The sequence below is a fragment of the Terrapene carolina genome, unplaced genomic scaffold, assembly GCF_002925995.2.
Source record: "Terrapene carolina triunguis isolate 2854851 unplaced genomic scaffold, T_m_triunguis-2.0 Scaffold247, whole genome shotgun sequence".
Taxonomy (NCBI): domain Eukaryota; kingdom Metazoa; phylum Chordata; order Testudines; family Emydidae; genus Terrapene; species Terrapene triunguis.
Genome location: NW_020664598.1, coordinates 13,807,700 through 13,835,208, shown reverse-complemented (window position 1 = coordinate 13,835,208; position 27,509 = coordinate 13,807,700). Strand labels below are relative to the sequence as shown.

Below are 27,509 nucleotides of genomic sequence, written 5' to 3'. Positions count from 1 at the left end.
GAGTTACTTTGTGCTTTCTTCCCACAATGCAATGCCACTTAGTTCATTTCACATTGATCTGAAGTATCTCAGGACTGTGGTCTTAACGAGCTTGTCCCAAAGCTCAAATCCCAACTTGACTAGGTGGTATCATGCTTAACTCCCTTTGCTCCATCAGGAGCTAAGTGGTAAGTCCATTCATAGCTCAGGACACTCTCTCCCTTTTGGACCTGCCGATGCCCCTTTTCAGTGTACCTGCACAGCCAGAATGTCAAGGCCACAGAAAGGTCTCGGGGGGAGGGGGGGGGAAGCCCTAGTTTAGCTGCATGAGAGAAGAAGGGAATCAAGCTATTCCTAGCCTAGAATACAACCAAAACTAACACATAGGTCGGCCAGCCCATTGCATCAGAAATAACTGGTTTAAGAGATACAAGACTGAAGCATTGTAGTTTATATTGGGTGGAGAAGGTCTCAGACATTTGTACACTAGTCACTTCCAGTCATGACAGCATGAAGCTGTATGAATGATGGAGTAGGCAAGAACTACTCCAGGGAGTTTTAGCATGGCACTTTGGTCTTTATGGGTCTTCTGCTTCCACAGGGACACTTGTCAGCCTGAACAGTTTGGGTGATGGGATTTTCAGTAACCCCCCCATGTAAAGCTGAATGAGCGAGAATTCTTCCCTCCTACCAGGCGCTTGTTGCAGTTCTGTTTGGAAGAGGTTTCAGACTCTAGTCTGGCACATCCCAAGGACTGGTCCTTCCTGAAGGTCTGAGCAAGACGGGCTGCTCTCAGTTCCCTGAGAGAAAGGAGAGGAAGAGAAGTCAGAGCTTGCCATACTCAGTCCTCACCAGCTGCAGAGACAAGTCATTGCTTTTCAAAACTAGACAAGCACCATCCCCCAATTTACCCAGGTAAGTGAACAAACCTAGATGGCAACATCATTGCAGTACAGTTGCAGGACTGGGAGAATTCAAAGTGCTCCCAGCAATATGCTCAGTCCACTAGGACTCAAAGCAGCTCCAGCTAAAGCTTCTGCTCCACAACAGGTTAGGTTTTCTGGCAGTTGACCTGATGTCTAGGGCAACTTGTGACAAACTTGTTTCCCAGTTGGTCACGAATATCTAGTGTCCCCTGTGATGTTGTACCCCATAATGCTTTATGGGAATATGACATAACTGGAATATGTTTTATGCTACCTGTGCCATATAACATATCTATGTAAAGGTTATGATCTACTGAATCTATTAATCCTATTTGGATGCGTTTATCATTTTTGTATTCAAAGTTATGAATATTGGCCGTGTACTGGCTTGATTTCTAAATACCCTTAGTAGAGCATTTGATCAGTTCCTGGAGAAAGTAATTTGCAAAGTTAAGTGCCCAATCAAGAAGCACTTAAGGCACAATGCATCTTGGAATGCTCCAATCCACATGGTCTTCCTGGAGACATTCAAAATACCATGTGGGCAATGGTTTCTGCCTGTAAAAACTGAGTCATGCATGGACATGTGACTTGCCCAGGTGACTCAAGGACTCCATCTTGGAGCTGGACTTTGCATAGGAGAGAGGAGGGGGTCTCCACCCACAAGAGAAAGTCTATTTAAGCCTGTGGGAGACCCCTCCATTTTGGCTTCCGCTGGCTAAAGAGAGCCTCTCCACTCCCCAGGATACCTGAAAGAAACTGGAACAAAGGACAGTAAAGGGGGTGTGAGTGATTGCTGGACCCAGACTTGCAAGAGACTAGTCTGTAAAAGGAAGCTTACTGGAACTGGTGAGATCTTATCTGTATTCATAGGCGTGCGCACGGGGTGTGCCGGGTGTGCCCAGGCACACCTAATGCAGGGGTGGACAAATGGCTCCACTCCCCAGCGTGGCAAGCCGCGGGGTCCGCGTTCCCGGGCTGGAGCGCCTGCCGAACACAGCAAGCCGCCGGCCCCTCCCCGCCTTTCCCCCTCCCCTGGAGCCATACCGCTGTGCGCACAGCGCTCTGGGGCTGCGCGCTCCCGCGGGTCAGTGTTTGGCTCAGCGGGGAGGCTAGGAGCCTCATCTCATGGTAAGGGGTCCAGGGCCAGCAGGGTTGGATAAGGGGCGGGATCCCAGGGGGTGGTTGGGGCAGGGGGTCTCTGGAGGGGGCAGTCAGGGAGCGGGGGGGTTGGATGGGGCATGGAAGCCTGGGGTCTGTCAGGGAGCAAGGAGGGTCCTCGGGGGGCAGTTAGTGGGGGGGGCCTGGGGGACAAGGAGCTGGGGGGGCTGGATGAGTCAGGAGTTTTGGGAGGGCTGTCAGGAGGCAGGGGTGTGGAGAGGGGATGGGGAGGCAGGGAGTGGGGGGGTTGTATGGGTCGGGAGTTCTGGGGGTCCTGTCAGGGGGCAGGGAGTGGCTGGATAGGGCGTGGGAGACTCCCGGGAGTCTGTCTGGGGGCGGGGGTGTGGATAAGCGTCGGGGCAGTCAGGGTCCTAGGGGGGCAGTCAGGGGACAAGGAGCAGGGAGGCTTAGGTAGAGGGTGGAATCCTGGGAGGCAGTTAGGGGCAGGGGTCCCAGGAGGGGGTAGTCAGGGGACAAGGAGCTGGATGGGTTGGGGGTTCAGAGGGGGGAAGTCAGGGGGCAGGAAGTAGGAGGGAGTGGATGGGGTGGGACTAGGGCAGGGGTGGGGCTAGGGTGGGGCTCCCTGGGTGCACACCCAAATGAAATGGGCTGCGCACGCCTATGTCTGTATTCAGTTTCTTACTGTATTAGACATAGACTTGCGTGTTATTTTATTTTACTTAGTAATTCACTTTGTTCTGTCTGTCTGTTACTACTTGGAACCACTTAAGTCCTACTTTCTGTATTTAATAAAATCACTTTTAAACTTAGTAATTAACACCTGGGGGGGGGGCAAACAGCTGTGCATCTCTCTCTCTATCAGTGTTATACATGGCAAACAATTTATTAGTTTACCCTGTATAAGCTTTATACAGGGTAAAAAGGATTTATTTGGGTTTAGACCCCATTGGGTGTTGGGCATTTGAGTGTTAAAGACAAGAACACTTCTGTAAGCTGCTTTCAGTTAAGTCTGCAGCTTTGGGGCAAGTAATTCAGACCCTGGGTCTGTGTTGGAGCAGACGGGCGTGTCTGGCTCAGCAAGACAGGGTGCTGGGGTCCCGAGCTGGCAGGGAAAGGAGGGGCAGAAGTAGTCTTGGCACATCAGTTGGCAGCTCCCAAGGGGGGTACTGTGATCCAACCCGTCACATCCCCAATTAATTTTTTTCTTCAAAGATTAGAGGTGGCTGGATATTAGTAGATCACAAGTAGTCCTGTAATACAAGTCTGTTTATTCCTCCCTGCTGCCCTGAATCCAGTCAGTCAAAAGCAATGCTAGTCTCCATTTGTTGTAATGCTCTCATCTGTAGGAGATTCCCTTGTCTGATTCTGCCTTGCTTTTCCAGAGTCTGCAAGCTCTCTTGTCCATGGGGAGAAGAGTTTACCTCTCATCTTTCCCCTCCCTAGCTGGTGGCGGGAGAGCCAACACATCTTACCTGATCCCATAACCTCAGCTGCAGCCCCGTCCCCTTAAGGCCACTAGCAGCAGCAGCTGGAGGGGGATAGAGAGAAGTCTGATCTGCATTGATTCAACATTGCTACTTCCTTCTGGGCAGGGCAGCCAGTTCAGTATTTAATCCCCTACCCTACACACAGATTCCATGTTGTAGCTCAGTGTTTCTCAATGAGCTGTTGGTTGATCAGTGCCCGTCCCTGAGGTCTCCCTGACAGTTTAGGAAGACAGCAGGCCAGTCCCTGGTATCAAAAAAGGTTGATAAATCCTGTTTGTAGCTGACCACCTTCTCCCCTAGTGGCCAGGATTATAGGTCAGCCAAGTCATTGGTTAGTCAGATGATCTAGCCAGCACAGCACTTCACCTGGAGGTGAACTGCTGCTTTCCTAGAGCTACATACAGGTGAATTGTGGCAGAGCCCTAGAAACATAGGTATAGTTTGATGGAGATATTGGGGGGCAAAGCACATGCTGCAGTGATGTCGCTGCTCTGGTGCTGCTGCGGGCGGCCATGGGGACGCCACATGCTGGGCTCCTGCTTCTCCCCCCCTTGCCCCCGCCACACACACATTCCTGTATCCCCTTCTCTTCCCCATCCCCTTCCTCTCCCCACTGCCCCCTGCCATCCCCTTCTCTTCCCCCTACCCCACTTCCTGCCCTCCTTGCCCAGCCCCCCAAGGGAGAGGGCACTCATTGTACAACAAACAGGCAGGCACTAGGACCCAAGAGGCAGCATCCAGCTGCTGAGGCAGCAACCCAGAGCCCTTACAACAGTTGCTCCCTCCAGCAGCCTCCTCTGCTCCCTGCCAGTGGATACGTGTGGGGGGTGGGGTGGGGGGAGAAGCATGGGAAGGCTGGCCATCCCCCCTTTCCTCCCCCAGCAGGCTGAGCAGAGCAGGGCAGCTCTGTGCTTGCAGAAGTCTGGTGGAGAAAGCGACACGCCCGCCCCCCCAACACCTTGCCTCTGTTTGGGGGTAATGCCCCCCCACACTCCCCAAACTATACCCATGACTCAAATGCCCTCCCTTTAGCTACACACCTGGGAACCAAGTTCCCTAGAGACCCACTATTCAAAACTCCAGTACTTCTACCACCAGAGCCCTGCGCAGATACAAAAATTTGTATCTGCATCTGAGCTGTGATCTGCAAAAGTGGTCTGCAGATGTGGATATCTGCAGGGCTCTACCAACCATCTCAAACCAAAGGCTGATGAGCAATTGCCACGCCATTAAAGCAATCAGCTCAATGCACCACTGTCCGGCAGTGCTCCTCTTTATGCCCAGATAGCCCCTACCTTTCCAGCATGGCAGTCTTAAACTTCTCCACATTTAGCTGCTTCTGGAGCTGTGCAGCTTTTCCAAGAGAGGGCCGAAGAATTGGGTGTTTAGTAAGAGCCGTGGCGGATGGTCTTGCAACTGGGTCAGGGTGAACCATGAGCTAGAAGAGGAAGTGGGGAAGGAGTGGAGGGTTACAGTTTCTTATAACGAAATGCCAATCTGAGACATCCCTTCCCCCTCTGCATTGCACCCTGAAGAGCCTCACCTTAAGGAGTCCATGAAAGCCATGTGAGAGCTGCTGAGGGATTGGTGGAAGGTTGCCCCTGCGGATATGGTGCCACATGGCATCATTGCGAGGCAGTGGTCCTGACCCTGCTGCTAGAGCCATTGTTAATGCAAGGGCAAAGATGTCTGCCTTTGGCAGATAGCAGTATTGCTGTGGAGAAAAGAACCAGTTACATGCTCATTCTCCCCAGTATTCGGTGTAGTAAGATGGTCCTTCATTAAGATAAGAGTACAGGCTCATGGAAGTACTTTAGAAAAAGCATTTACCTGGCACTACCTTCACCATCCCACTCATTACTCTTTGCGGCTTTGACTCCGAAGAGAAAAATATGGTCCACTTCCACTGTTCCAAACATACTGTTTAGTTTTAACAGGTTGTACACAGCTGGGAGTATCCTCCAAATCCTGAGGAACTTCTATCCCACATCCGGAAAGGCAACAGCAAGATGGAAGGACTCCTTCTTAAATTAGCTAATCTATGCCTCTGACCTTTACAACATGGTAGCAAGTCAGGCTACTGCTAGATTACCTCGCCTGTCCATCTATTTGATGCAAAGCTGGAATGTGATGGATTGGATTTGGACACTAAATACATTTTACCACAAAGGAGATTTCCATTTGGGAAGTCTCTGAGCCACATCCTCCAGTCTGTGGCCACTAACATTTTGCCTTTGTGACAGGGTGGTGGCCTTTATTTTGGTTTATGCCAGAGTGGCAAAGGTTAGTTTAATACAGGGGATTTAGGTAGGAGACCCCCATGTAGGGAAGAAAGGGAAATCATACCTATTGTACAAATATCTGTCCAGGTGTTAACGACCCTAGCATATAAAGATGCTTTAAATGTAATTATAGCTCCAATTCAGTAGTCAGGTTTCTACCCACCAGGACCGTCTGCATTTGAGATTATCTTTTCCTTCCCATCCCATAAACTGAGATGTAATATGGTTACAGAGACTATTAGAGACCCAATTGTGAAGTATATTTAAATATTTACACATCACCATACAATTGTGCTTTACAGAAACAAGGAGGGGTTCCTGCCTCAGAGTTCAATCAAGTTGAGCTCAGGAAAGGAGAGGACCAGGAAGGAAATATATAAGCCAGGTTAATAAAGAAGATACAATATTCCACTGCCAACCCTCCCGTTTCACACATACACGCCCCATCCTCCCCCAAATGAAAGGGGCAGTTGTACCTCTTGCAGAATCTCATTGGCCAGAAAACGACTGTCTCCCTCCTCCACTTGGGGATTAGTTATTGATGTCACATGGCCCAGGTCACCTAACAGGAGGAGAAGAAACTAACTAGAAATCCAACAGACACCCACAGATCTGCGGGGGAAGTCCCACTATGTGTGCATCTTAAAGGAGCTCCGAGAGGCCAAAAGAACAGGTGGAATCAGAGAGCTAGTGAGCCAGCTCCTCCCTCAACCCCAGGCATCCGAAGTCTGGATTTTAATCCAAAGTGAAAATAACTTGGCTGGATTCACCACAGCCCTCAGATCTATGAAGACTGATACATTTCACCAAGCCTCTCTCTGCGCTCTATGCCTCCAGGACTGAGTTTTGCAGGTCATGACTGAGGGACATAGTATCCCTATGGCTATAGCATAATATTTAAGAGCAGCTTTAGAAAGAAGTCACTAATCAGTCCATGAGTCAGATGAAACCTACCAATTTTATACACCACATTGGAAGAGAACCCATCATCTTCACTGTCGCTCTCTTCCTGAGCAGCGGAGCCATCAGTCACCAGCTTGTGACAGATGAAGATGTTACCTAGAAGACAGAAGCTTATATGTAGTTGAACACTGGCTATTCATAATGGAATGCTCTTGCAGGTATCCTAATGGTCAACAGATTTGGAGTTTTTTGAAGTAGATCAGTTCCCCTCCCATATAGAGTAGTACAAGTGGCTGCTACTCAAACCTGATTACTGCTCCAAGTACATCTTTCCCCCCCCCCCCAAAAACCCCACACCCCCACCACAACCCATACACCCCAGTGTCTTAATCTTACATTTATTATATTGGGATATTTCATAGTAAAGTGAATCTGGATCTTCAAGGTAGACAAAGGAAATGGACATTGTTTCCTACAACCTCACCGCCACGGTGCAGGACACTTGAGCTGGAGTACTATATTGAGCAACAAGGGAATAGCCAGATAAGGAACAAGGAAGTCCTTCCCCCTTTGAGCTGACCTGCTTGGTCACCAATCTGAAACCGAACACTTCTGTGTCAGCCAGGGTTATAAAGAGGGAAGGAGAAGGGAAGAAAAACCGTGGATCATGATTTCCAACTGTAAAGAAGAAGGTTTCACAACTACATTTTTCAGTACAATAGCAAAATTTGAGACAGACATGAGATGTTTGCTTAACTAGAGATTTGCTTCTTCTAGTTAAGGTACTGAACGTTACTGCAGTGATGAGTATCAAGGGCCTGAATTTAGAAATTCTGACTGCCTACAATTCCTAGTAGTCAATGGAAGCTGTAGGAGCTCAGCAAGAGAAGCCCCAAGCTACTAATTTCACTTCTTTGGAGTTTAAAAGTTTTCATTTGGTCTCGATTTTCCTTCCCTCTGTCCAGTTGTGGGTTTGTTTTAATCTGGAACAACGTTCAATTTGAGTTGCATATGGCAAAACAGTTTTCCCCAGTGAGACTCACTACGTTTATGGGTTAGGGAGGATAACCTCACATCCCTGATTTATGAGACTTTGTATGTAGAGTCCTGTTTGCAGACTAAATCCCTGGCCAACAATCCAACCCTATGGTCCTTATTAAAGCAAATTCCTATAGGCCAAACTCCTGTTGTCAGAATTTTTGCCCAAGTAAAAAACTGCAGGATCATGTCAACCCACAATTTTTCCAGCCCTCTTGCAAGCAAGTTACAAATGCTCAAAGTCTGCATGTAGGACACAGGCCAGTAGACTGTTGCCATCTCAGAGTTTGCACTGTTCACACACATTTCAGAAACAAATTAGTTCAATGTGTGCAAACAGCACCAGTCAACTTTTGCTGGCTGAATTAAGTTAGCTCTCACTTTGAGTAGCATGTTTTTCCCTGTTACCTCCCCGCCCATTAATGAATAAGATGTTAAAAATCATCATTTCTTTGCATTTAAAGTTGTACAGTTGGCTGTCAGAGTTATGAAACTCTGCTTTTGTACCATTTTAATATTGGTTCAGTTTTGAGTTATATTATAATCTTGTAGAGTATACAACAGATAGAGATTTAGTGGATCCTACTTTGGTAGTTAACCCATTAAATTTAGAGATTGACATGGATAGCACAGGGAGGAGCCCTGGAGCACCTCTCTAAAGAGTGTCCTTTCCATCCTTATTTGAGTTTCCACTAATATCTAACTGTGCTCGGGAGTTCCTCCTCTAGGAGAGTTACTGTAAGTATGTGGCTCTGTAGTCCACAAAGAACATTCTTTTACTTTACTATAGGCACACATTTGTTGCTTGAAAAAGCATGGTGTGTGCATGGAACCCAGTCATCTTAGAGTGCATTTTGAATATTGCCACTAAAAAGCCTCTTCCCAGAGTGGAGCTCTTTAGAACAACTGCTGTACTATTGCATTTCTTCTTTCCATACCACGCACAAGAAACAGGAAGAGGGAGTGTTATAACTGTACCTGACTGCTCTTCTTACAGTTACACAGAGCATAGCAGTGCTCCCTGTCCAGATCCAGAATGATCAGTAGACATTTTTGGGGGTGGGGGAGAAGAGGAAGATGGAGTACAACAACAACTTTTCCTTTCAACTGCAGATCTAGACTCCACAAGGAGTAGGAAGAAAGATACCTTCCAATCTACCACCACACAGATTACTGGACACAGGCAGCATGAGGGGAGAGGGACCAGACAAGGAAAGAGCTGTACTTACTAGGTTTGATGTCCATGTGTGCCAGGCCAGAGCTGTGTATGTACTTTAGCCCCATGGAAACTTGCAGCAGGATCTCCTTTAACTCTGCTTCTTGGAAATAGCGCCCAGTCTTAGCATTTTCCAACAGCGCATCTTGAAGGCTCCCACCTAAGAGAAATAGTCAACTTTTGATGCAGGTATTTTTCCTAGTGAAGTGAGACGCTTGAACTCATTTTCTGCTGGACTCTGGATACCTATTAACGCTAAGTACTAAAGAACTATACAAAGGGTGACAAACCTTGGTCAGAATAGCCATACAATGTTTAGGAAAGAGACTTATGCACTGTACAACCCATCTGGCATTACACTTGCCATTGCATAGGATGGTGGTTTCTCCAGCTCTCTAGACCTACTTTCTATTTGCCAGGAAGGGACCTAAAGCTATTAAGAGTGGCAGATCAGGGAGCAAGGAAGTCTACGATATAGAAATCAGTGATTTAAAGAAATGTAGGTGGCAAGACTCTCATAACAGAGCTGTTTTATTGCTCTTCATTTAGATACACTCAATGCATCAGGTATTGCACAAAATGCTATCTTCTGCCTAATTTTTAACCCTATGCAGCTGCACCCCATGACTCTAGTCATGGGTGTCTTCGTAAACAGTGAAAGTTGTGCTGAGTTACAGTGGTGACTATCAAGAGTCATTTGTTACTGCAGCCTAATTTTAACTCACGACTCCAAAGCAAAAAACAAAAACAAAAGAAAAACATCGCACACCCAGACCTCACGAGCTATTAAACTGAGCCAGATGTTTGCAATAGTGCTTCCAAGTGTCCAGATGTGGACTTGCCCGCCACCTACTAATTCCTGCCAACTGGAATGAGGTCAGGAGCAGGCTGTTTGGGAGTTTTCCCCTCACTATGGTTCTGCCTCTGAGGCACTGCACTATTCACACAGCTAAGTCAGAGCAAGAGAATTTGCTTTCCAGGTATGTTCCACTCATGTACCAGATTAGCTCCTTTTAAACTGCTGTTACTCCAGTACTTGAGGCTTGATGGCATACAGCTCTGTGGTGGACTCCCAAACAGCAATGGCATCAGGAATGCATTCCCCAGATCAGCTGTACCACAGCAATGAGGGGAAACTTTAAAAATTCCTAATGAGTGCATACCATGCGTGAGCTATGGGTACCCCACCCTGCATTTAAAGCTGCCCCTATACCCATTGTCATTATAGCATTCCCCATCACATGGGCTAGCTGTTACCTTCCTGGCTCAAGGCAAAGCATTAAAGTTAGCATTTAGGTTTAACCTAAATGCTCTAGTTTAGAAACTGACCTTAAACCCAACTGAAGTTGATCTCCATTGTAAGATGGAGCTCCATAGGTTTAAGCACCACAAGGAACCAGATGTCACCCTGACATTTATGCTCTTAACAAGGCTGAGGTTCTTACCATTGCAGTGTTCATTCTGAATGATCATGTGATCATCCTCTGCCCAAGCGGAGTAGTAGCGCACAACATGGGGATGGTGTCCAAGCACTGCATGGGCGTAGACTTCCCGCAATGCCATTTGCCTGGAGATGGAAACAGAAGAAACAATGGTGATCTTATAGAAATGGGGCTTCAGTGCCCTGCAAGAAACCCTAGTTCAGAACCGGATCTCACCTCCCCAGTCAGGCCAGGATTGAGAGCTATGAGCACCTAAGAGGGAGGAAGGGAAAGATGTGCATTTATGCTGAACAGCAATTTTTAGGAGATTGAATGGCATTACTCGGCTCTGAAGCAAATCCCATCCTGTCCTTAGGAAGGGGCATTTTCAGAAGCTTATGGAGAGGAGCATCTTGAGACTAATATAAGAAGCAGTCAAGATCAGATGGAAGTAATCTATTCTGACACAAAGCCACAGCAGCCACTAATGGAGTATTGGCTGGGCAGGTCAGACCTAAAGCAAGGTTGGCAGTTAGTGAGTTAACCCAAAAGCTAGCAGTAACTTCAGAGTTCTACTTGTGGAGCCTCAGCACAACAGGGTGATGTCCAATGGATGAAGCATCTGATATTTGTTACTTTAGTTGTCTAGTCTACCATGGAGTGATAGAAGGACACTGATCCACCTGCCTGCACCCAAAGCTGGCCTTTGTTTCAACAACCCCTAATAACGGAGGAAGAGTGGCATTTCCAGAACTACATAGGAAGCTCCTTTTAGCCAAGCAAGTATAACATGAGCAAAGAGACCCAAATCATCTGAGTATCAATTTCACATGCCCTCTAGGTTTCACAAAGTAATATTAGTAACAGATACAGTGGGGTTTGCCAGATAGTTGCATGTGATTGGAGATTATCCACCAGTCAGTAAAGTGGTAGATAGCAAATGTAATGCCAATTTGTAAAAGAAGTTCCAGAGGCAATCCTGGCAGTTACAGGTCAGTGAGCCTCACTTCAGTACCAGGCAAATTGGTTTAAACCTATAGTGAAGAACAGAATTATCAGACACAGATGAACACAATATGTTGGGGGAAGAGTCAACATGATTTCTGTTAATGGCAATCATGCCTCAACGTATTAGATTTGGTGGAAGGTGGTCAAACATGTGGACAAGAGTGATCCAGTGGCTATAGTGTACTTGGACTTTCAGAAAACCTTTGACAAGGTCCCTCAAAGGCTTTTAAGCAAAGTAGGCAGTCATGGGATAAGAGGGAAGATCCTCTTGATCACTAATTGATTAAAAGATAGGAATGAACAGTCAGTTTTCCCAGTGGATAGAGATAAATAGTGGGGTCCCCCAAGGATTTATACTGGGATTAGTGCTGGTCAACATTCATAAATGTTCTGGAAAAGGGGGTGAACAGTGAGGTGGCAAAGTTTGCAGACAACTACTCAAGATAGTTAATTCCAAAGATAATTGTGAAAAGTTAAAGAGATCTTACAAAACTGGGTGACTGGGTAACCAAGTGGCAGATGAAATTCAGTCTTGATAAGTGCAAAGTAATGCACCTAGGAAGGCAATCCCAAGTATACATACAAAATGGGGTCTAAATTTGCTGTTACCACTGAAAACAGATATTTGAGTCATTGTGGATAGTTCTCTGAAAACATCTGTTCAATGTGCAGCAGCTGTCAAAAAAGCTAACAGAATATTAGGAACCACTAGGAAAGTGATATATAAAACAAAAAATATCATAATGCTACTATATAAATCCAAGGTATGCCCACACCTTGAATACTGCAAGCAGTTCTGGTTGCCCCCATCTCACAAAAGTACATTAGAATTGGAAAAAGTACAGAGAAGGGCAACAAAAATGATTAGGGGGTATGGAACCGTTTCCATATGGAGAGATTAAGAAGACTAACTGTTCAGCTTAGGAAAGACATGACTGAGGGGAAATATGGTAGAGGTATATAAAATCATGAATAGTGCAGATATATGTGAAGGGGTAAATGACACTTCCTTATTCACTAACAAGAACCAGGGATCACCCAATGAAATTAATAGGTCTCAGGTTTAAAACTAACATGAAGAATTACTTCACACATTACACAATCGACCTGTGGAACTCTGTGAAGGCCAAAAGAGTAACTGGGTTCAAAAAAGAATTAGGTAAGTTCATGGAGAATAAGTCATTCAATGGTTATTAGCCAAGATGGTCAGAGACACAACCCCACGTTCATGATGCCCCTAACTTCAGACTGCCAGAAGCTGGGACTGGATGACAGGGGATGGATCACCTGATCAATTGCCCTGTTCTGTTCATTCCCTCTTAAGCCTTTGGCACCAGCCACTGTTGAAGACAGGGTACAGGGCTGGATGGACCATTGGTCTGAACCAGTATTGACATTATGTTCTCTTGAAATCCAAGATGCAAAGTGAGAGGGCAAGTCAGTCCATATGACCGCTCCTTACATTTCTACGAGCTATGAATATGAACACCCCCACTGTTTTAGTCTACTCCTCCTTCCAAGGTTTATCCTGGAATCTGGTGTTAGTTACAAGTTTCCAAAGATATGCTTTTAAGATCCTTAGAGGGATGGAGGAGGAGTGAGTAATGTAGAAATACGTGTCTCAAAGATATGCCTAGCATTCCATTAAAAAAAAAAAAAAATACCCCAACTGACACAGAGCAGCGTTTTTACCACTGTAGTTTCCAGTTCATACACTCACTCATCTGAGGATCCTGCCAGAGGCCTCTTCGAGCGCTTGATAGCATACACACATCCATCTAGGCGTTTGATACACTTGTAGACAGAGCCAAATTCTCCTACCCCAATTTTTTCTAGCTCCAGGAATTCCTTCTTGTAGCGGGAAACCATGTTGCTCTCTCTCAAGAGAAATCTCTAGGGGATTAGACAAAGCAAAGCAACAAGAGAAAGAAAAGTTAAGGACTCGTCATACACCAAAGGTGGTCTTAAATAGTGGTCTTAAAACTAACATGTAAAGTCTCCATTCAGCTCCCTCTTCATTTTTGTGTACTCTCAACCATTCAGACACAGAGCTCCTGCCTGCTTCTCTGTAATGGTCTCCTTCCATCACCAGTTTGAGGTTCCAGGGCCTTTGATGATGACCTGACATAGACCAAGCAGAAAGTAGCTAAGAATTCCCTCTCCCCCATGACTCACTAGCACTGCAATTAGTTAATGCAGGTCAGGAATTGGGCACGGTGTTCTAGCTAACTGTGCATAAATGGTCCCATGGCATTAGATCTCAAGGCTACTTCAGCTATCCACCTTTAGGTAGTTGTGACCCACAGCCAAGATAACCATCCTGAATGTGGAGCAGCAGCAGAAGGTAATGTTATTGGACTCCAATCATTAACTACAGTAGAGTTACATGGGAATCGGTTACAGATATTTGATTGGGTGGAAGGAGACTTGTACCACTGAACTGTTAGTTCTTGTCCTCCAGAGAAGGAATTTCCAGATGGAAGACCACTGGAGGGCTGGTCAGAACAAATCAGTTATCGGGAGAAGGCAAATTCAGAAGCATAGGGTTAGGTGGGCAGGGTCTACCAGTCTGCAGTGTTTTAAAAGTTTAGACAGGAGCTCCACATGTCCAGCTGTGCTTTAAGTAAGAGAACTAATGCATGTTTTGAATTTAGACAGTTCTGGTATCCTGGCTAGCATGCCCCACAAGCTATGCACAAGTTATTTCATCATGGTTGTTCTATATTTGCATACAGTAGGTGCAATACTGCAGCAGTTCAGACTGTGGTCTAGAAGCTTTCAATATTCTTCACAGTATTTGCTGAAGGTCTATGACAAGTGAGGTAGTCACAATGCTGCCTGTCCAAGTTTCCAGCTACTACACCTGTCCAGGCCATTCTTCACACAATTAAGAGCCTAGGAAAACAGCTGGAAAATAGTCAACCTGTGTGCCTATGTTAGTAGCCACTGATACACAAGAGGAAGGGAGGAACCAGGAGTTATCTGCCACCATCACTAGAGGAATGTCCAAGGGAGAAGGGAAAGATACAAGACAACTGGACAGTATAGCCAAGGAAGCAGGGGACTAGTGAAGATGGGATATGAAATAAAGAGCAAGAGTAGTCCATGAATTTTTTCTCCCCCCAAAATAAGACTCACATTGCACATTTTCTTCCCACATATGCAATGGCTGAGGTTACCTCAGATGTTTGTGATCATAAGTGGAAGAGGTGCCACACAGGACAGTTAAAATGCAGCCCCCAGATACTATTAAGCATAAAAAGCAGTACACATACCTAACTCACTGCAAACATTTTTAAAAAGTGTCTGCAAAGGCTTTAAAAAAAGTACTGAAAATACACCAATCTAGGCACCAAGCTAACATGCTCACACTTAACAGAACGCCTTTTACAGAGTTTTATTCACCCTAGACAAGTGGTTTTGTCTGACTGGTGTCAAACCAAATCTATTGCTAAGTGGTAAGAGGCTTCCTTTTAATGAGCATGGTAGTCCATAGTAATCCTGGATCTAGGGTGACCAGACAGCAAGTGTGAACAATCGGGACAGAGGGTGGGGGGGTAATAGGAGCCTATATAAAAAAAAGCCCCAAATATCAGGACAGTCCCTATAAAATCGGGACATCTGGTCACCCTACCTGGATCTCTCCATTGTTTGCCATAGTCATAAGTGTTGTTATACTGCTGTTCTGCTTTGCAAGAGAAATTCCAAGACACAAGTCAAAGTTAAGCTGCATCACTGGCCTTCACAGGCAGGGAGCACCACCTCTCCATTTCTTAGCACAACCCAAGCACTGCTAGACTGCTTTCATGATGAATATACTTGTAGCTGCATTGATTCACTTATCGTCTGTGGAGTAGGGAGAGACTCCAAGGTAAAGGAGCTGAGATTTTTACCTAGTTGAATGGAGATACTGAGTTTTTCTTTAACACTCCCTTAAATTATTCTGGCTTGGTTTGATTTTTAAAGCAGCTCAATTGTTTGGATAGCTGTCACATAGGGAAAAACTAATGTCTGTTGTAATAAATAAAAGCAAAAATATTGAGTAAATCCAAGATTAATTCAGATGAAGTGACAAGCTTTTGATTATAAAGATTAGATCCTAAAACAGAATAGGGGCCAGATTCTCAGGTGGTGGAAACTGGTTTCAGCTCCAGTGAAGTCAGATGCACTCAGCCAGTGTAGTTAGCCATAGAGGATCACATTGGATGCCAATGTCTTCACTACAGATTTCTGCCAGCACAGCCATGCCAGGGGGGCCATCCCTGACCATCATCGCTGTGCTAGCAGAAGCCCCTAACATGATGCACTTATACCAGTAAAATGTGTTTGTTTTGCTCATGGGGGATGGTTTTACCAGCATAGTTTTGCCATTATAACTCTAGGAGCTTTGCCAGTATTGTGCTGGATTCCTACACCAGTAAAGCTCTTAGTGTAGGCACAGCCTCTGCTTATACTTACTGCTAAAAGGGAAGCATTTAGCAGTGAGTGGAATCCTGACTCTTCTCAGCCCTGCCACAGAGTCACTACTTAGCTGCTCTGTAGCACAGTTTACTAATCTGTAATACAGTTATGTCAGTCTTCATCCTTGTGAAGTGACTTCAGGCTTAATTGTCAGTGAAGTGCTGAGAGCTGCCGATAATGTGAGATACAAGTACTATTCAAAATCTTTTGAGAAGAACGTCCCTTTCCACTAGGGTGACCAGACAGCAAATGTGAAAAAATCAGGAGACGGGGTAGGGGGTAATAGGAAAATATAAGAAAAAGACCCAAAAATCGGGACTGTCCCTATAAAATCAGGACATCTGGTCACTCTACTTTCCACTTACTTGCCATGACCAAGTACAAGATTCTCTTTCCTGCTGAAGGTGGTGACTGAGATTAACCACCTAAGCAGCATTTAGGAATGTACTACCCTATTTCAAGTGTTCGTGATGTCAGCTGTTGCAACAGAACCACCAGTCTGAAATGGTTAGCTGCTAACACCTTTCACTGTAAAGTTACAATAAATATTTTCTTAAGTCTACAGACTAATATTTGGAATTTGGAAATTTGAGGTTACTAGCTTACTGAACACTATTTAATAGGGGTAGCAGCAGGATTACTCTTTCCAGCCATGTTGAGATAGCAAGAGCTTGTCTGTATTTACAGTAGTCTTATTACTTTCCCCATGAATTCCTGGCCATCACATGATCATTTATAGAATGGATGTTGGCCAGGACCAGTGAGAATTCTAGAACTAGTTGTAAGAGTTTCAGATCTAGCCAAATGTAAGTTTGTCAAATCAAGTAAACTACTTTCAGTCTAATGACATCAATTAATGTACCATATTTGGTTCTTCCTGGATTCTCTGCTATTCAAACTTGAGTATATAATTTTTTCCTCATAGCATTCTTGAGTTACACAATAGCATACATTATTAATACTAGTACAGATATAGTAAGGGGCAATTTTTTCTGTACTAGGCAACTATGCAGAGACACTCACCTTGGCTGGCAGCCCCTGCTCCACCTTGCCCCCGCTTAGAGTGAGATCTCCCCTAAAATGAGATTTAGCCACAAGTGAGCCTGGACACACACTATCCTATTGCAGCAGTCATAAGACTTAGGTTTCACGTGTTTACATTTTTAAAGAGCAGCTTCAAAACTACTCAAGTCTGGTAAAATATTTATAAGGCTCTTCCAGAGGATTGGTACACAGTGAGTTTCTTTGGATTAGGCCAAAGAAAGCTGTGGTCATGAGCTGGGAAATTCATCTTCCAGTTTAGAAAGTCTACATAGTCCAATTTCCATACGGCATCCACACTAGCTAATTTGATAGCTTGCCACCACTACACTCTCTATGCAGCTCTAACAGAGGTGAAAGTTGCGGGAGCACTAGGGAAGAACAGCCACCAGGGGTTTTGCCACTATGTTTATAGAACACCCTGCTCAGAGCATGTCTAAATGCAGTTTGGGACCTTCGGAAGTGAGCAGAACCTCGCTATAATCAGGTTTCACTATGTATTATAGATTAGGCCACAACCCGATCTGAACCTGACTTTTTGAAGGGGTCAAGGATATGCAGTTCAGAGCCATTCAAGTGCAAGGTTTTCTGAACATACACCAGCCTTCCTAGCGCATATGGGGAGCTATGCTAAACCCACCCTTCATGACTTGGGAGAGAGAAAGGTGGGGCCCACTCCCACCACAGTTTGAATTCTGTTCTCATCTGTTATAGTACTAGACACAAATATTGTAAGCACAGGCTATATTACATTCATAGTCCCAATAAAAGGAAGCCAAGATGGTTCTTTATTCCACATTTCTGGTTTACCAGCCCCACCTCCCAGTAGTGTTTGCTCTGCATGCCTGATTCCACTCCACTGAGTTTAGTTGTTTCATCCTGGGAGAGCGAGGAGGAAGATGTACCAAATTCTTCCATCATTGCTTAAGTTTCTTTTAAAAATCCACTCCCTTCCTCCCCCTTCTCTGTTTAGCCGCAGTACACTTACAGCTCTCCTCTAGCTTTCCTCTTGCCATTGGGAGGGAAGAGCATCTGTCGATATGACTCTGGTGTAAATGGGTTAATGTTGACCAGCGAAGCCTGGGCAGAATCATCTGGATCAGCACCAGGAGTAAATCTCAAGTGCCGGGGACCTTTGGAGGGGAATTTTCCCACAGTTGAAGGAAAAGCAGTCTTTGTTAAGAGACTCTGGATTTAAAAATAAAAACAAAGTGAGTTAAAAGTGTCCTCTAGCTACTGTTTTGACTGTTTTGTTCAGGGCAGACAGCAATAATTTGCCAGTTTGTCTTCAGGGTCTGATCCACCAAAAGGTGGTTTTGCTGTCCGCTAACTTCTTTACCCCCCTTCTGAAAAGGGACTTTTAGTATCTATATTTTCTCTCCATGAAGATTCATTCTAGTCAAGTCATGTCTCAATCTTCTCTTTGATAAGCTAGACAGATTGAGATCTTTAAGTTTAGCCCATGAGATTTTACAAGGCAAAATGCAATAAGACAATCACTCAAGACTGAGTTTTTGTAGCTTGCTGCTCCTCTAGATAAGAGCCTGGTTACTAGAAGGTGACGGGTTTGTTTGTTTTTAGTTAAGGTTTTACTGACAAAGTGCATTGAATCACCTTTCTGATGACTCATTGATCGTCATTGTTATGGTGCTTTCCATACAGATGGAAACAAGTTTCTAGCTTCACACAGCAGATTCATCCCTACCTTTGTGTGGCCAGCTAAGGTGCATTTACACTGCAGCTGGGAGGAGTAGGTCTACCCAGGCTAGGTAGACATACATGCACAAGCTCTGCTCAAGACAACTTCTTGAAATGGTAGCATGGCCTCTGTGGTACCGGCAGCAGCCCAGATACATGCTTAGGATCTCAGGTTGTACCCTGCCAGCTAGCCTGAGCTGACACCTATGCCTCCATGGCCAGGTGGCCGCATTGCTATTTTTAGGCATTCTGCTGGAGCAAAGCTAGTACAGCTAAGTCTATGTGGGCTGGGAATTATACCTCCCAGCAGCACTATAGATGCACTCCTTGTAGCATGCTGAGATGACACAAGAGCAAACTATCCCAATGCGTAGGGAAGACAGAAGTATGGTTAAGAGACCATCCTGGCTTAATCAGGAGATCTTCAGTGACCTGAAATGCAAAAAGTCATATAAAAAGCAGAAACTCGCTCACATTACAAAGGATAAATATAAAAACCCAACAGCATCTAGGGACAAAATTAGAAAAGCCAATGCACAAAACACAGTTAAACTATCTAAGGACAAAGGGTAACAAGTAAATATTTTACCAATACATTAGAAACAAGACGACGACCAAGGACAGAGTAGGCCCATTATTCAATGAGGAGGGGAAGGCAATAACAAAACGCAGTGATAAAAAGGACATTTAACACTGGGCTGTTTCAGTTTTCACCAAAAAGGCTAGGCGTGATCAGACGATTAATGTAGTGATCATCAGTGTAAATGGAGTCTGATTTGAGGTTAAAATAGGGAAAGAGCAAGGTAAGAGTTACTTAGGGCTGGTCTACACTGGGGGCGGGGGGGGGGGGAAAATCGATCCAAGATACGCAACTTCAGCTACGCGAATAGTGTAGCTGAAGTCGAAGTATCTTGGATCAAATTACCTGGGGTCCAGATGGCGCGGGATCGACGGCCGCGGCTCCCCCGTCGACTGCGCTACCGCCGCTCGCTCTGGTGGAGTTCCGGAGTCGACGGTGAGCGCGTTTGGGGATCGATATATTGCGTCTTAACGAGACGCGATATATCGATCCCGGATAAATCGATTGCTACCCGCCGATACGGCGGGTAGTGGAGACGTAACCATAGACAGATTAGAGGTCTTCAAGTCAGCAGGACCTGACAAAATGCATCCTAGAATACTAAGGAACTGGCTTTTACTTATTTATGATATGTAGAGAAAAGAAAATTTTAACATTTCAGCATTTATTACATTAAAAGCAGGTCTTGATTCCCCTATTTTAGGCTAAAGGACTTCTCGGAGAACTAGCAGGATGTCATCACAAGACAAGAAAATAAACTTGTGCAATTGAGGAAAGAGGTTTTAGTCAGACTGTTTAAGATTCTGTGGTTTGCCAACATCTAAGACTTGAGAAGAAGATTCATTATGCCAAGCTCTCAAGTTAAGCCTAAGGAAGCTCCTGCTCCAGTTCTCTAATGCTCCAAGGAGTAGTGTGTGTCCAAATTGGAGTAAGGGAATGTTGCAAGTCAGAAGTGGGACACCAGAACATCATCCAGTGGATGGGCAAACTAAACTGCTATCTGCACTATTAGTCGTATGACATCTGTTCCTCACCAGACCCATAATCCATGAGAGATACAAGGAGATCCAAAAGCAAAAGCCCTTTGATGTACATTAGTCCCTGGATCTACTGGCCAGGTGGAAATCCAAATCCTATCTCCCTCCTCCCCAAAAAAAAACTGCATCAAGAAGCATTAAAGGAATCTCCTTCCTTAGAGGTTTTTAAAGTCAGGCTTGGCAAAGCCCTGGCTGGTATGATTTAGTTGGGGATTGGTCCTGCTTCGAGCAGGGGGTTGGACTGGATGATCTCCTCAGGTCCCTTCCAACCCTGATATTCTATGAATTGGGTCTGCTGTGCTCCATTCAACCAAAGGAGCAACCTAGTTGCCAGTCAATTGAGAAAGAAATACTGGGTGTGATGGTGTGTGACGGCCTTTGTGAGTCATAGGATGCAAAGGGACATCTGTGCATTTACAACAACGCAGAGAAGTCCTGTGAGGACACAGTGAGTTCCAGGTCTCCACCAGTACAGAAGGGAAGCACTGTCTGTTTTATAGATACATCACCCTATAGGGGACTCATTCAGGAACTTCTATGGGAACAGAAAATAAGGACCAAAATCAATCAATGACCTTCTCCAAGAAACTTAACTTTACATCTATTGCACACAAGTATCTTTCATCAGTGAGCCAGAGGAAGGCGATTAGTGCTTCCACCACATTCCTCTCCCAACTCCACCCCTAAGGGCTCATACAAAACTAGTTTGCCATGAGAATGATTCCTACCCAACCCCAGCTTTGATGAACAGTTCAGTTTTGTGCACGGAAGTATCAGTGTAGCTGGACAGAAGAAACTGGTTAGAGGTGTTTCAGATTTGACAATGAATGGAAAATACCATTACATTTCATGAAAGTTTCCCTTTTTCTAGCCAGCTCTTGCTAACAGCAAGTTCCATTTAAGGATCCAAAGAACAATCTGGAAACTAGGAATAAGTAATCAACTACAGCATCTTGCTTCCAAGTACTATGCATGTCCAAATAATGGTCTGTTTTCTCCTTGAATCCTATTAAGAACAATTAATCTACCTCAATAGTAGAGTTTTCTAAATACTGACCACTATAAAGAGCATTTACTCATACTGAGCTTAAGCTTTGTTTTAAGTGGGAGCTGCCTGAATACACAGAATGCTTAAGGGGCTCTCAACACTAAGGATACATCTAAGGGTAAGGGATGTCTTTTTAGCCAAGCTAATTGATTACCAGTTAAGGGGGGAGGGATAGCTCAATGGTTTGAGCATTGGCCTGCTAAACCCAGGCTTCTGAGTTCAATCCTTGAGGGGGCCACTTAGGGATCTGGGGCAAAATCAGTACTTGGTCCTGCTAGTGAAGGCAGGGGGCTGGACTCAATGACCTTTCAAGGTCCCTTCCAGTTCTAGGAGATGGATATCTCCATTTTTTTTTTTTTTTTTAATATAAAACTCAAGGTAGTTAAGCATGTTTGTTAATGCTGGACTAGACACTCCCCAAATGTTTGTTCCAGGGAAGAGATATTTGTGGTTCACAAACAGAACTAGCCCCTGCCTTCCAGTGCTCAGTCTAGGTTTATGATGAGAAAGTGGGTAAAACATACAAACTGGGAATGAGGCAGAGGGGAGAACCAATAAGGTGGCAGTCAAACAAGCACGTTCCACATGGTAGGTAGTAGCCCCTGCTCATCACCTATCTAATGTAATTCTTGCAATATATTTAATACAACGTATATTCAAATGGGCAGAGAGACATTTCCTTGCCTTGGGAGTGTGCGGGGTGTCACACAGCTGTAGTTTTCTCCAGGTGACGTAATGCAGTGGAGTCCCAGGACATTCCCAGGCAGGACCAGCATTCTTTCTCAAGGATGAAGCAGAGTCCACAGTGGGACTCACCCATGTTTTAGTACGAGTCAGAGACACATCAACGACTTTTCTTTTGGGGGTTACTGCAAGAGAACTGTTAACTCTCCAACTCTGAAAATCCCAGCTCTTCTGGGGGCTTGAACTTTGGGGAGCCTCTTCTTGTATACTACTGTCCTCTTCCATCTCATTCTCTTCAGCGCAGCTGGAAAAATCCAGTTTCTGGATAAGTTCATCACTCTCGTCCCAGTCATCCATTGTGGCTAGAAAGACACAGAATGAATACAATTGATACCGACCCATTTGATCAGTAAGAGGGGATACGGAGTGTTTTTTACAAGATTGATTGTAAGTAACCACCCTATTTCCTCCACAGGAGATTCATTATTTCAGATATCAGATTTGTAGCCTTAACCCCACATATACAGGAGTTTAGATTGATCATAACAGTCATTTGACTATACTAAGTAAGGGAAAATAACTTGGAATTACCCTCCCCCTAAAGAATCCATTCAGAGCTTAGGTCAACCTTTGTAAAATAAATCCTGGTCCTACTCTCACTGGTGTAAATCAGGAATAGCCCAAATGAAGTGTTATTGTGATATTAAGCCTGTGTAAATAAGATCAGGATGAGGCATAGAGAGTATCCCCCCTCCACCAAAAAGAGTTACTAAATATTCCATCCACTTCCCACAACAGATACACAAATCACATTATACTACTTGATAAGCCAGATATAGTGACTCCCACTAGCTCCTTGGCACTACATCTCTAAGAAAAGGTACTATGTTACATACAGCTGTAAAAGCAGGAGGCCCTCAGACAGTTACCAAATATTTTCTAGCAAAGCCCATTCTTAGTGAGAAACTACCAACTACTACTGCTCCCACAGCATTTATAACCACCAGCCTGCAGCTGTACCATTGTTAATAGGCGACAATTAGAACTCAGCATCACCTGTTTACAATTGCTGGGGCCCATCCTGCTCCTATTGAAGTCAAAGGCAATTCCATTTTGTCATAGACTTAGATGGTAGTGTAGCAGAGCCCACTGTTTGCAAACAGCCCGGTGGGACAGCTACACTTTCCTACACACCTTCTCCTTACTTTCTAATTCTTGTCCCTCACTCAGTTTCCCAGAGCCTAATGAAGAGGCTGCATTTCCTGAAAGCTTGTCTATTTTATTTTGCATTAGTCTGACAAGATAGGTAGCCTGTATCTTTGTCAATTATTAGTCCTTTGGTTACAGGACTAATATCTGAGTCCCACTTCCAAGGTCTCCCTTTAGACTCACTGACTGAGTAGTACATTGTTTTGAGCAAGTGCTGTAACCCATGTGGAGAAATTCAATAGCATTATTTAGAATGTGTTAGACCTCAGAAGGGGGCGGGAGGGGAGGGAGAACAAGACCGGGCCTCTACAACAGGAGTGAGTTTTCAAATTGGGGGTCGGGACCCATCAGGAGGTCACAAGGTTATTACATGGAGAGTCGTGAGCTGTCACCCTCCACCCCAAAGCCTGCTTTACATCCAGCATTTATAATGGTGTTAAATATATTAAAAAGTGTTTTTAATTTATAAGGGGGGGTCACACTCAGAGGCTTGCTATTTGAAAGGGGTCACCAGTACAAAAGTTTGAGAACCACTGCTCTACAAGGTCAAGGAAAAGATTCACAACTCCAGCTTCCTGGTGCTTGAGCAGCTAAAGATTAAAGAACCTTGTCAAGTCTGTGAATGTATAGTGTGAGATCGCCCACGGAGTCGTTCATCTCTCACCCACCCAGGAGTGGGACAATGGCCCTTCTCTTTGTGGCTGTCCTTAGAAACCAAGGATTTTGTGTGCCATTGTGAAGTGCACGTTTTTGAAGAGGAATATAGAATTTTAATGAACTGGGAACTACAATGGCTTTTTTCCCTTAGTGCCGGGGAAAGCTGCCAGAATGGCAAGCATGAAAAAGGGGAATCCTCTAGCCACAGAACAGGTACAGCTCTGGCATAAGCAGTGCATGTGTTCCCTATCTCCCCTCCCTCCCCACACACATACATACATACCAAGGGGGCCTGGAGGGGCCACCTGTAGGAGGGAGAGGGGAGGTCAGTTGAGGGCCATGCAGTCCTAGCAATATCAGCTGACTACTAATAAAAGGGATGGCAATTTAGGTTTTTGTACCAGTGATTAACTCATTTTATATGGGCTACTAAATAGCTATCAGAGGATAACAGAACAGTGACCAAGTCAGCTTTTTACCACCTGCGGCTGGCTAGGAGACTGTGAACTTTCCTCTTGGATGTGGACCTTGCCCCAGTTATCCACGCTTTTGTTATCTCAAGATTAGACTATTGCAATGAACTCTGCTACTCCTTAAACCATTCAGAGACTGAGGCTGGTGTAGAATGCAGGGGCTCATTTGTTGAATGAGGCATTTTGCTCGCAACAGGACACCAGACAGTGCGCTGGGATGGGCACTGGCTGCCTATTGGTCCTTGGAAGGACTTTAAGGTGTTGGTTATGACCTATGAAGCCATAAATGTCCTGCAACTGACTTACTTGAGGGATCACCTCTCTCCTAGGCCATACTATCACAACTGCAGTCAGCTGGGGTGTCCAAGCTGGATCCCCAGAGACCGGGCAGCTAACAGGGTCTTCCTTGTAATGGCTCTCAAACCCTCACACCTGTGTAGTCTGAAATAACCCAGATTCAGTGACCTTCTGGGCACACTGTCAAAGACACCTGTTTGGGAAGGGTTTTGGAGAAGGCTGAGGGTGTGCTTCCCACAGTGGTGAAAAGCTGGAATATAGGTGTCTGTCTGGCTGAGTTCTTGTGAAATAGCTACTTTAATGCTGCGGGGGAGGGGAGGTTTCAATGTGTTCTTAATGATGTGCTAGGGTGACTAGAACTTGGGTAGGAATCTTTTATTTTAAATCTAAGTGAATAAATACATAATTTCCTTTCCCGGTCACTATTAACTAGCTTTCAACTAGTGACCTAGAGATGAAAAACCTCATCCCCCAATTGTCAGTCCCCTGTCTCCCAAACCGTCCCACCCTTATATCATAAAGGGCTTTACTGAAGAAAACCAGCCAAGTGACTGGAAAAAGGAGGAGGAAGGAAAGGCTTGTTACTACTTTTTGTTTCTCTTTACCATATAAAGGAGGCATAAAAGGATGTTCACCCTTGCTAGTTGTGGTATATTAGAAATAACAAGACTTGACCTCCTGTGTTTGCTGGACAACTCTTTGGAGGACTGTAGAACTGGCTAAGAGATTTATCAGCCCTCAGTTAGACGTACAGGGATATTTGAATCTGTTTCAAACAACACGTTTTGCCCAATTGTTTTTCAATTATTTGAATTAAATATGTGTTAACAGAAACAAATAGCACAGAAGCCAGATTCTCTCCTGGCATAATTCCCTTGGTTTCAATGAAGTTACTCAAGCAGAGAATTTGGCCTTGAGTTTTAAACTGTATATATATCTAAAAATTGCTTCAGCTCTTAATGTACTCAGGTTTCTGTTTCCTAAGATGTTATAATTGCTCTAGTCCTGGGAGGAATTTTTCTAACAAAACCAGAACTCAATATTTGGTATTTCTAATATGAAAAATTAGGTAATTGTTCAGACTTTTCCCTGGTCCTGCAAACACTTCAGCATGTGCTTAACTTTAAATATGTAAGTACAGGGCCGGCTCCAGGCACCAGCTTACCAAGCAGGTGCTTGGGGCGGCCACACCAGAGAGGGGCGGCATGTCCGGCTCTTCGGCGGCAATTCGGCAGTGGGTCCCTCACTCCCGCTCGGAGCCTTTTTTGTTTGTTTGTTTTTTGTTTTGCGGGGGGGCTGGCTGCTTGGGGCGGCAAAAACCCTGGAGCCAGCCCTGTGTAAGTAGTCCTGTTGCAGTCAATGGGGCCACTTGGAGTGTAAAGCTAAGTATGTGTGTAAATATATGCAGGATTGGCCTTTCTTTAAGCCTCATTCAGTAGCAAAACAGGCCACTTTTTTTTCCCTTTACAAGTCACCTTCCACAGAAAACGCCGTAGGCTAAATACCACATGCTGCTGCAAAGTAAACCTGTGTTTAGGTTTTGTGAAACAAACAGTGCACCTTCTCAATATTGAATCTACCTGATCTGAAGTTCATAGCAGCTGGTCTCCACTTGATCAATTTGAAATGCCAAAGCCACTTTTGACATCTATGGATCATGAGCTCTTGAATGGTGTATTGCATATCCAGACCAGCTCCATAGGAAAATAGTTAGACCATTAAGAGTTTTATGACAATACCTTCCTTTTAATTTGGGCTGCTTAATTGGGTAATCCAATTAATCAGAAAGTCTCCAAGGGAACTGATTTAAGCCTAATGATATTTAATCACATTGATGGCTGCTTAATAAGGATAGTAATTACACTCAACTTGGTTGCTTTTGGATTGCCTTGGTAGTTCTTAGATTTTTGTGTTTCAATCTTATCCTGATTCTGTGTGCTCCTCTGAAAACAGCTTTCAGTCCCTCTGTAGCTGCAATACATCTCAGTCATCATCACTGCCTCCCCCAATGGTGAGCTTGCAACTTCCAAGCCAACTATTCCTGATGAGCATCTCTTAGCTATTGAGGGCACTGACATGGAGCAGGCAATAGGTTCTGTTTCTACCCTAGTGTAGTAGATATTGCCTCTGTTCAATTCCATGGGCTGATTTAGTATGCCATGCTCAGTAGAGCTCTACAGCGACTCGGACAGTAGCATTTCTTCTGAAAAGAGGTCTACTGTTAGTTGGGAATTCTGCCTAATTGGGATGAAAGAGCATCCACCAGGGCCTCTAGATTCTTCTCTGTTAGGATTACAATGATGGGTATAATAATGCACAGGAAGATTAAGTGACTTTTTCAAGAAACACAGATGTTTTCAAGTTCCCAAAAAGAATCAGCAGTAAAGCCAGAAATTTAGGAGTCTTGGAACTCTGTCCTGTGCGCTAGCCAGATTACACTTCAATAGCTATGTCTATTTTGGTTACCTTTGTACTAATTGTTATTAATATATATGGAGTCTTAATAGTGCTCAGTGTTATGCATAACACAGTGGAAGTCACAAGGCACAGTCCCAAGGAAACTACATCCTTAAGTACTAATTCTGCAAAGAAGTCTGTGCAGGAGTCCATACTGACTTCAATCGGGCTCTCTGTTGGTATAATGGGGTGCCCACACTCATCCACTTTCAGGATCAGGACCTATATTAGCACAGACAATATAGTTCAGAAATATTGCAGCAAATGACAGTCTAATGTTTGGATCAGTGGCACAAATATCTGTTTTTCAAAAAATAATATCAAAATAATTTTATAATTGAATCTATCTATAAGATCTACAGTGCATGCCACTGAAAAGTTAACATCTCCTGGTACAGTATAAATAACACATATTTATAATTATCTGATTGCACATCCCACTATGCCAGTTGTATTTAACAGGAATGATGAAACTGACAGTTTAG

General features: G+C 44.6%; 1 protein-coding gene across 1 annotated transcript; it reads right to left on the bottom strand.

Moving 5' to 3' along the window:
- Positions 1-619: 619 nt before the first annotated feature.
- WEE2 (WEE1 homolog 2) lies at positions 620-26,163 on the bottom strand. The gene is made up of 12 exons (XM_026657573.1): positions 26,148-26,163; positions 21,932-22,293; positions 17,873-18,072; positions 16,867-16,957; positions 13,103-13,275; positions 10,399-10,520; positions 8,967-9,113; positions 6,751-6,855; positions 6,273-6,358; positions 5,058-5,228; positions 4,810-4,952; positions 620-779 (listed from the first exon to the last, which is right to left on the bottom strand). The coding sequence occupies exons 1-12, from the start codon at positions 26,161-26,163 to the stop codon at positions 620-622; spliced, it is 1,776 nt and encodes a 591-aa protein (XP_026513358.1).
- Positions 26,164-27,509: the final 1,346 nt, after the last annotated feature.

Coding starts and splice junctions, on each gene's coding strand:
- WEE2 (XM_026657573.1), bottom strand. Junction 4,953..5,057: donor GCTTTCATGGACTCCTTAAG/GTGAGGCTCTTC, acceptor TTCCTCTTCTAG/CTCATGGTTCACCCTGACCC. Junction 780..4,809: donor AAGACTGCCATGCTGGAAAG/GTAGGGGCTATC, acceptor CCTTTCTCTCAG/GGAACTGAGAGCAGCCCGTC.